This window comes from Aulonocara stuartgranti, assembly GCF_965226115.1.
Source record: "Aulonocara stuartgranti genome assembly, chromosome: 13".
Classification (NCBI taxonomy): Eukaryota; Metazoa; Chordata; class Actinopteri; order Cichliformes; family Cichlidae; genus Aulonocara; species Aulonocara stuartgranti.
Window position 1 is genome coordinate 10,632,092 of NC_138949.1, and position 10,498 is coordinate 10,642,589.

General features: G+C 43.4%; 1 protein-coding gene across 1 annotated transcript; it reads left to right on the top strand.

Annotated features, from left to right (window-relative positions):
• Window positions 1-2,914: 2,914 nt before the first annotated feature.
• Window positions 2,915-4,932, top strand: LOC309720731 (uncharacterized protein; the record flags this gene model as incomplete). The annotated part of the gene is made up of 3 exons (XM_082557867.1): window positions 2,915-2,952; window positions 3,502-4,708; window positions 4,769-4,932. 2 exons carry the CDS (start codon window positions 2,915-2,917, stop codon window positions 4,523-4,525), a joined length of 1,062 nt encoding a protein of 353 aa, XP_082413993.1. The 3' UTR covers window positions 4,526-4,708; window positions 4,769-4,932.
• Window positions 4,933-10,498: the final 5,566 nt, after the last annotated feature.

Here is a 10,498-nt window from a genome sequence, read left to right on the forward strand (position 1 = left end):
TGTTTTTTACCACAGAGGAGATCTGTTTTAATGAGCTGTCCAGGAAAACACCAAGGTTTCTAACAGTGAGCGAGAGATGGCTATCAGTTAGTTGTTCCAGCAGGGTGTGACTATCAAAAACTATAACTTCTGTCTTATCCTCGTTCAGTGTGAGAGAGTTACACAGAAAGGCTGCTGGATTTGAACGCTCGACCTTTATGCTGTGAGGTGATAACGCTAACCACCATACTGCCCCCTAACATCTGCATCATAAGAAATGATTGCAACATGCTGCTAATATTAGAGATAAAATGGGTGTTTTTAGATCATTTTCACATCACTATGTTAGTTCAGGGTGTTATTATTCTGAAATTTGTTGATTAACACTAAACACAGTCTGCAGTTGTTCATAAAGCTAAGTTCTGGCCAACTTTACAGTTTGATCAGAACATAGCAAAAGTTGAAAAGTCAGTGAATCAATAAAGCGATGCAATCGGCCGACATTCATGGTTTTCAGAGGTTTTCCCGAGGGAGCCGTGAATGTGTGCACCAATCCGTCCTAAGATATTTCACAGAACTGGTAAAAATGTTAGCATCACTGGGGTCAAGGGATTTTGAAGTCTTCTGGATACAATGTGGGCAGACCATAAATTATCTAGATTTTCTCAGAGCTGTTAAACTGGACTGGCTGAAAACATCAGTGGTTATTTTTCCTGTTTTGTTTTTTGTCAGCAGTAGTGAGGGGAAATCCATGTGCTTCTTGTTTCATGTGAACTTTAACAACTCCTTCCTCGCCCACTGAGCAGCGAAAAGGTCACTGCTGCTTCTCCCATCGACACCAGTTAAACATCCGACTCAGTCTGGGTCACCGCGGAACATCGCTGCTGTGAAATGTTTTCCAGTGGCTGCCTCGTTCTTAATAACTTCCCAAGTTTGGCTTAATAAGCACTGTGTTGAGATGAAGGATAGACTTGTATCTGATGACGTACACAGTGCAAGAACACTGGGGGAAAATGTTTTCTTTTGTTCAGCTTTAAAGGTTATCATCAGTCTAGGTCGGCGTCTGCATATTGAAAAAAAAACCCACTCCCTCACATTTGTCCATCTTAATGTTCTTCTGCTCATAGTGACAGCGTTTGAAAATTGCAAACATTCTTTACAGACAGTTACAAATGTATTAAATTATTCATCTGAAAGAGACAGCCTGAGCTCGCAGCCTACGTTAATGCGTTTTTCCACTGAATTGTCTTTTTATATATTTAAATATATAAAAATGTTAAGCACAGTTAATGTTTTTATCATACCATTCACACAAACAGCCTAAAAAATTGTGTCGACAGACTTGCTATTTATTCATGTTTCTGACAGGCCAGATGGTGGTGACCTCTTGAAGTGCACACAACACCACATTTAAATGTGTTTCAGCACTAATATGCAGCAAACTGTATAGAAAGTGGATTAGCGTCGACACCGCTGAGCTTGACGTCATGTTTTATTCAACGCTCTTGAAAAGAGAAGACCTTGGAATAAAAACATTTTGGCTGGAGAGACAGGGAAGGGAGGGGAGGAATCAACAGAAATGTTTCTCTTTTAAGGATTCAGCAGAAAATACTCAGGTTTCTCTCTTGATGTCCAATATCACCCTCTTAGCACAAACAGTGTAGGTTAAATTCAAAAATTTATTCCTTTTGTGTACAAAAGTCCACTGCTTCAGGCAGCTTTCAGCAGAGATATTATAAATCTAAGACCACTGAGCTGCGTTCACACAAGTGAAGGTGGGCAGCTCCCACGTAAACTACACAATTAAAAACCTCCCATCTAATCAGAAAGTCGCTGGCCACAAAGTCTGGCAGGTGATAAAAAGCTCTGGGGTACAATTTGCCTTCTGAATGGCAGTAAATGTCAAAAGCTGTAATCAGATTGTTTGATTTCACAGTTTTGATAAACAAATGATGAAATTCAGTCTTTCAGAAGGGTATGTGGCTTCATTACCTATTTTGAACCAGCCCCTATTTCTTTTTCTGCTTTACATTGTCATTCGAGACAGCGCTGAGGTTTAAAGTCTGTTTAAAGTTGAAGTTTAAACTACTACTTTCTACACTACTAAGCTCCTAGCTCACTCGGTCTTCCTTGTCTGTGTGGGTCAGGCCTGGGTTCTGGTGGGGATGTGATTAAACTTTTTCTTTGTCTTTTCCACTCTGTTGCACTTTATCTTACTAACCTTCTCCCTACTGCCACCCTCGTGTCTCTTCCCTTCTCCTCCCTTCCCATCACCACCTCAGGATCACTGCAGTGGAACCTGCTCTCATCTCAGCAGTAAGGATGATTGATTAGCCATCAGCAACCAGGCTCATCTACTCTTACCATTACTGCATTGCTGCACTCTTGCTGCTCATTTTTAGGGGCTAGCATTGGGGAGAGCAGGTCGCTAGAGCCCAAAACACAGGTGTGACAGACTCACATTTGATCCCAATGATATACAAATCCTCTAATTTTGGTGGTGAATTCAGTCATGTCTCATCTACTGTGACAGAGTTCAGTCATCTTGAGCATCCAGACGATTCCTGTTATGTGTGATAAAATGACACATTCTTTAAGATTGTACTGGAGTTAAAAGGACAGAGCCAGGGCCTAGCTTAAGAGCCTTTTAGAAATGCACTCCTTTCCATTAAGCTGACAGCATCTGAAAGGGTCAAGTTTGTGTCTCTATGTGTCACGGTCCGGGGCAGCGGCCGTGTGGAGAGTGGAAGGAGGACTCAAAGCGCAGCACTCATTCAGGTGCGAGGGTGATTTATTGATAATAACAAACATAAAGAGGAGATGGCAAAACAGAACTACGGATGAACTAAACTGGGTGAAACTACACAAAGGAGTGGCAAACCTGAACACGAAGGGAGAACAGCAGGGAGAGCACGCAGAGGATTTCACAGGGTAGATGCAGAGTACGCAGGGTAACACAGAGGATGAACACAGGTAGGAACACAGACGACGCGACGAGGAGCAGAGGAAATCACACGCTATAAATACACAAAGAGACACTGGGAAATCACACACAGATGGGGGAAACAGCTGGACCTGATTAACCTGACGAGACAGGGGAACACTAACACCAGGGACCAACAGAGGGAGCACAAACCCAGAACCCAGTGTCTAAAATCCCAAACACAAACCATCCCAAAACAGCCATGAATAATAATAAAAGTAATAACAATAAGTACATAAACATAAAGTCACTGAGTCATGGTCGCAGGACCATGACAGTACCCCCCCCTCAAGGGCTGGCCCCCGACAGCCACAGAAACACACCACCAGATCCGGGCGGGCGGCAGGGGGCCCAGGACGGAGGGACCGGACCACGACCACGGACGGAGGCCCCAGAGTCCCAAAACAAAGATGAACACAAAACCCACAGGGGAGCAGAGTCCAAAGCACAGTTCAGGAGGCTGTCCACGAAGAAGGCAGCGGCGGCGCGTAAAGAGTTCAGGAGGCCGGCCGTGCGGAAGGCAACGGCGGCGCGTAAAGAGTTCGTTCAGGAGGCCGGCCGTGCGGAAGGCAACGGCGGCGCGTAAAGAGTTCAGGAGGCCGGCCGTGCGGAAGGCAGCGGCGGCCACACAGGCGATGGCGGTCCGGGGGCCGGCCGTGCGGAAGGCAACGGCGGCCACTCAGGCGATGGCGGTCCGGGGGCCGGCCGTGCGGAAGGCAACGGCGGCCAGTCAGGCGACGGCGCTCGGCCAGTAGCCTAGCCAGCGGTCCAGAAAACGGCCGTTTAGCTCCAGACCCAAACGAGGCTGGGCCAGGCGAGGCTGAGGGCACGGAAGCCGGGACCGCAGCAGGCGGAGATGATGATGCAGACACGAAGGCTGGACCAGACGAGGATGCAGACACGAAGGCTGGACCAGGCGAGGATGCAGACACGGAGGCTGGACCAGGCGAGGATGCAGACACGGAGGCTGGACCAGACGATGCTGATGATGCTGATGATGGACCAGACGATGCTGATGATGCTGATGATGGACCAGACGAAGATGAAGCCGGACCAGACGAAGATGAAGCTGAAGCCGGACCAGGCGAAGATGAAGCCGGGCCAGGCGAAGATGAAGCCGGGCCAGGCGAAGATGAAACCGGACCAGACGAAGATGAAGCTGAAGCCGGACCAGGCGAAGATGAAGCCGGGCAGGCGAAGATGAAGCCGGGCCAGGCGAAGATGAAACCGGACCAGACGAAGATGAAGCTGAAGCCGGACCAGACGAAGATGAAGCCGGACCAGACGAAGATGAAGCTGAAGCTGAAGCCGGACCAGGCGAAGATGAAGCCGGGCCAGGCGAAGATGAAGCCGGGCCAGGCGAAGATGAAACCGGGCCAGGCGAAGATGAAACCGGGCCAGGCGAAGATGAAGATGAAGCCGGACCAGACGAAGATGAAGATGAAACCGGACCAGGCGAAGATGAAGATGAAACCGGGCCAGGCGAAGATGAAACCGGGCCAGGCGAAGATGAAACCGGGCCAGGCGAGGATGAAGCCGGGCCAGGCGAGGATGAAACTGTAGCTGAAGCTGGGCTAGGCGAAGCAGACGCTGAAGCTGAAGCTGGGCCAGGTGAGGATGAAGCTGGACCAGAACCAGGCGAGGCTGAAGCTTCAGGCTGAGGCGTGGCAGTAGCAGGTGGTAGCGCTGCAGGTGATGATACTGCAGGAGGCGGCGCTGCAGCCACAGGTGGAGAAGCAGCCACAGGTGGAGAAGCAGCCACAGGTGGCCGGACGGGATCTTCGGGCCCCCCAGCAGGCGAAACAGGAGGCTGGACGGGCTCCTCGGGCCCCCCAGCAGGCGAAGCAGGAGGCTGGACGGGCTCCTCGGGCCCCCCAGCGAAAACAGCCGCAGAACCAGTGGGCACCGGGGCCCCCGGCACACATGAAACAAAGCCAGTAGGCACGTGGGCCTCTGGCACACATGAAACAAAACCAGCAGGCACGTGGGCCTCTGGCACACATGAAACAAAACCAGCAGGCACGTGGGCCTCTGGCACACATGAAACAAAACCAGCAGGCACGTGGGCCTCTGGCACACATGAAACAAAACCAGTAGGCACGTGGGCCTCTGGCACATGTGAAACAAAACCAGTAGGCACGTGGGCCTCTGGCACACATACGGAGGGCTGCAGCTGCGCAGAGCACTGACCCTGCTCAGGCAGTGACAGCCCGGTGCAGTTCACAGCTGGCATCTTGGCCACCAGGGGTCCAGAGTAAGCTGAGGGCAGCAACCCCGCCTCTGGGGAAGCCCCGGAGTGAGTAACAGTCACTAATGTTGCCAGCTGTTGAGGAACAGCTAACCCTAACCCTCTTTGAACAGAGGCGGTGGATTATGACACCAACTGTCTGCCATCTATAATCCAGTTTTGAGATCCCTTCTGAGACACCTTAACGCCCTCTCACATCCTGGGCCATTTGACCACAGTAAATCACATGATAGGGTGGGGTTCACCCAAAACGATGGCTGATTGTGACCCACACCTGTTTTCACACGTTGGCTCATGTGATTAGGTAGAGAATCAATAGGGGGTCCATGACCCTCTTGGGGACACTGCCATTGGGCTTAAATCTGGGACTCTCCACCAATTACTTTTAGAACTGAGAAGCTTCTCAGATGAGAGGTGAAACGTCTTCAAGAAACCTAAAGAAGTCCAGGTGCTTTTCTTTCCAAGCTCCTTAGACTGTGTGCTACAATGCTCAACATTTAAGGAAGAATATAATGCTGGTATGGAACACAACTCGTTAAAAAAGGCTATTTTCTAGCAGGCTGTAGTTGATAACTGAATTACTGGTGTGCCTGTGGAGGATCAAGGCATTATGCTGTGACAGTGTAACATAATAGCAGATAGTAGGAGGAAGCCTGACATTAATCTTGGAGGCTCTATTCTAAAGCTTTGCTGTTGGTTCACCGATTAAAGTAAATTATTATAATAGAAGAGGCAAAGAAAGATGGTACAGAATGAGACTGTCAACGTTCTAAATCCCAGGATGATGTTTAGAAAAAACAATGTTTTACTTTATGTTCACTGCCAATTTTGCCAATGCCAATTTTTAAAATGAATGTTTTCACCAGCATAGGAACATGACCATCTATGTGGTAAATAAATGTATACACTGTGAAAAATAAACTATTCTGGTGTTCTCTGGTAAATGCTAATCAATCAGTATAGTCCTGGGCTGTGAGCACAGGTCTCGGTAAAGCGCACGGGGGCCTGATGCAACCCTTGTGAAGTCCATTTCCGACGTTTTTTATTAGAAACATACACAACTAGCCAAACTGGAGGTCACTTTTGGTTACCGTGGCACTGTACGTTGTATTCCTCCTTGCACAAAGCAGCAAGTTCTGGTTCTATTGTTGGATTTATATCTTTTTGCGGCCCTGTCCACCTTTCCTCATGTAACAATCTGTCTTCTGGTACCTCTACCACACTGTGACTGTGCTGGTAGATACAGCAAACATTCTTTGCAATGTCATGTATGACTGTGCTGTCCTGGAAAAGCTGGACAACCTGTAAAACCTGAATGTGTTGCAGGTAAGATATCATGCCATCATTTGTAACAAGGATACCAACAAGGCAAAAATTCAGTCAGCAGAAATAAAAAATAAAGCAAAGGTTATAGGGTGATCTTTTGTTGAGGATAAACATGAGGTATATCTGTTACCAGCTATAACTGAATTGAAACAATTTTGCTGTGTGCAACAGGCTGAACGTCTTGTTAAATCTCTTTTAATAGCTCCTTAGAGCACTTTAATTTGTATGCCAAATTTTGAAATTGCACATTGTTTTCATTGAATTCGGTTTCAAGTGTTGTCATTATTAATGCTGAAAGAAGGGCAGCTGTGTTATGTTGTGGTTTATTTGTTAATAGAATTAAATGATGGAGATGAGAAGCTAAATGCCTCTTTGTAGTTTTACGATGTGAAAATGCACATGAAGTGATAAAGTGGTCCTACAGTAGCAGTAGATGTTTTAAAATTTTAAAATGTTTTTGAAGATAAATATTGTGTGACTCAAAATGTAGCAATTTGTGTTATAGTAATATTATGATGTTATTTTTAAAAGTTAAAGCTAATATTTTAATAATTGTAACTTGCATCCAATAAATACACATGACCTGATGAGAAATCATATCTTAGTAATTAATTTGTACGTGACATGATCTATAATTAACAGTATATTGCTAAAATAATTTCTGGACATTTGTGAAAATGTAAATCCATTAGATTTATATGTGGGAATACCTTTTTAACAGTAAAGATCTATCAAATATACAAACTTTTCATGCAAAAATCCTGTATTACAGTTCATATAATTAAAAATTAAGATAGATTTACTAGTTTTACAATGGTACTTTTTTATTTATAGTATCATGTTATTATATTAAATGTGAGCTAAATGTTCAAAATATTTAACATAATATTACCTAAATTCAAATAATAACAGCACTTTTCTGTAATTTTAAGCCTGATTATTTGTATTACAGGTGTGCTTGACTGTACTATTAGGGAAATTTTGAGTTTAATTGTTTTTACACGTGTAAATACCTGTCATTTAACCTAAAATGTCCACAGAAATACCAGCTATCTCAGGTAAATTAAAGATACAAAACTATTTCAATTACAGACTTTTTACAGTCTTTTTACAAGGGTTCACTTACACTGGTAAGTTTTTAATATTTTACAATATTTTTCTGCTTCTCCAGCTACAGGAATATTTTATATTTTTTATGATTTTCTCAGTTTACGGTATACAAATTAGATAAAATGTGTGTATAAATCAGATTAAATTGCACTCCCAATTAATGTGATGGGGGGGGGGGGGGGGGGGTTTATAAGCATGTAAGAGAAAGTAACTGTGGTGTGATACATTTTATTCATGAAAAAGTCAAAGGCCATGAGCTGCCTGTAAAAAGGCTTCCAGGCTGCTTATTCCTCTCCTGCTCCATGCAGGCAAGTTGTTGATTTTTTTGCTATTTTGATTTTCAGCACATTGGTTAAACCAGACAGGGGTGAAAAGTAGAAAGAGAAAGTTTCAAGTTCACTTTCCACCAGGCAGTGAGATTTCCAATTATAAATATTCTTTATGTACTAAATTACACCCAAGTCATCTTAGAGTAATTTACATTCTCGACACCGTAATATAGGAAGAAACCAAACACATCTCTTTGAGCAAGCACTTGACAATAGTTGTGACCATATAGACATTTGATTTGATTGGTTGTGTTACAAATCATGCCGAATATTGAGGCCAAACAGTAATTTAAAACGTGTGTCACGTAAGAAAACTACAGTGTCATCAGCATCTAGAAATGTACCTGCATATGCTGGAGTATTAAAATATCATTAACTGGTACAGGAGCTTATATACACAGTCCAGAACATCTTCCACTTTCTAACTGTCCACACTGTGATTCATGCAGTTAGCCTTAAGGTCTTTTCATCTGCATTTGGCCTGGCAAAGACTACTGTGCACAAGAGAGCACAGAACACAGAAGTTACACGAACAGCCTGAGGTGAAATGAAGAATTACTTTTACTTTTACTACACTGAGCAAACAGACTTACTTAGTGTTCTTTCACCTTCCTTCGCCTTTTTGTTTATTTCACATTGTTCTGTTTTCTTACTCCCTCAATCTTGGAGTGAAACACACAGGCTAGAACACCACAGTTGTGCCAAAGAAGTGGTCAGTTGATATTGAGCTGCCATGCATTCCTGCTTTTAGAAACTAATCAGGCTAAATTAAAATTGGGATAATTAGTACATAATTCTTCCCTCGTCTTAAATGGAGTGCTTCTAATTTGAGTCCAAATATGCACCACTGAATATTTGGTTTGCTATAATTTATGTTGGAGGAGGCTTCAAGTAAAGAAAGTCCAACAGTATATTACTGTGTAGCTAAGATCCAATAATGAGTGTCTGGCTGTATTTTTGGCATCACCCCCTCATCCTTTTAAGTAGTCAGCCCTCATCTTCCATGATTCTCTGCATGCTTTTCTTTTACTGTCTCCCTTCAATCTGACTTTCACTTTCTATTATGTTCAGTCTCATTCCAATTTTACTTTAAATCAATATTCTTTATTATTATGAAGCCTGCATGATCAGCACTGGAATGCAAAACATGTTACTGAGATAAAGAACATTACTTCACTCTTTTTCTTTCTTTAGGCATCACTCTTTATCATCATTATATCTTTCAGGGAAATGAATTATTCAGCTGCACCCCTGGTAATAGGATCTTTATTATAGTCATTACCAACAACTATAGGGATGGAGTTATTCTTTTGTCTTAGGTGTATGCAGCAAGATGACCGATGATAAAATCAGTTCAGACCATCCAGCTAAATCACCTCATTAGGAGGACAGATAAACTCAAATGAGTGAAACTGCATAAATTTAAAACATGTTCTCAAGGTTCTAAAAGAGTTTATCACAGCTGTATAATTTGCCTCCAAAAGCAATCAAGTATGCACTGATGCAAGAATGTACCCCCCCCCCCTCCCCCCCAAAAAAATAATAATACCTGTTATAGTGGTGATTAAAGAATGATTTGCATGACTTCAAGACATCTAAAAGCTTATCATGTTATTAGTGATTCGTAGGCTTCACGTTAAGCTACTGAAATATTTGGCTTTAATGCCCTTTATCATCCTCACACTTCTCTTCCTTGCTGTAACTAATAAGCCGTGGACTTTCATCTGCCCTGCGTCTCGAATATCGTCTTACTGTTTCACTGAAACACTACACAAGGTTTCCTTCTTTTTGTTTGCACATCTCTCGGTAGAGAGCGGTTTTCTTTAACAGTGTTTTGTGTCCAACCGTCCATCACCTTGTCATTTATTAGACGTTAATAAAACATCAAGAGGGAGACCGCAGCCAGAATGGTAATGGGTTATCTTGACAGCAATATTCAGCATATGTGGTTTGTGTTGATGAGGCATCAAGTGTGGCCAGGGGAGCGAAAGAACCACTTAACGTTTCTCTCGGGGTCAGGATTACGTGACACTGAGCTACCACTACATTAAGCATTCTTATCACAGTCTCCGAGATATGACACAGACAAATATGGGCTTTAGGTCAGGGTGTTTCTTTTGGCCTTGGTCATTGTGTGAATTCAGTTTCATCATTCACTTTCTTATTGCTCAGTAATGACTGACTTATTCCCTCTAATATTGAATGGCTTGAGTCTGTAAATGATGATTGTGATGGCTGCAGTTACAGCCACATGTATTGGGTAATATCTATCAAACATCAGCGCTACAATAGACTTATACATAACAATATTTATATTTTCTTTCTTTAAGTATAGGATTTAATTTACAGGGTAATAAAGAATTGGCTTTAGTTTAGAATTAATTTACTTATACAATTACATGAAACTGTATTCTTAAATAAGTGTGTACATTTTAGGCCACGCTGTTATGTGTGTTAATCTTTCTTTGTTTTCTGAGTTACCTCAGCAGCAGCTTCTCCCAGTCCCTCAGTAGATGAGCTAAC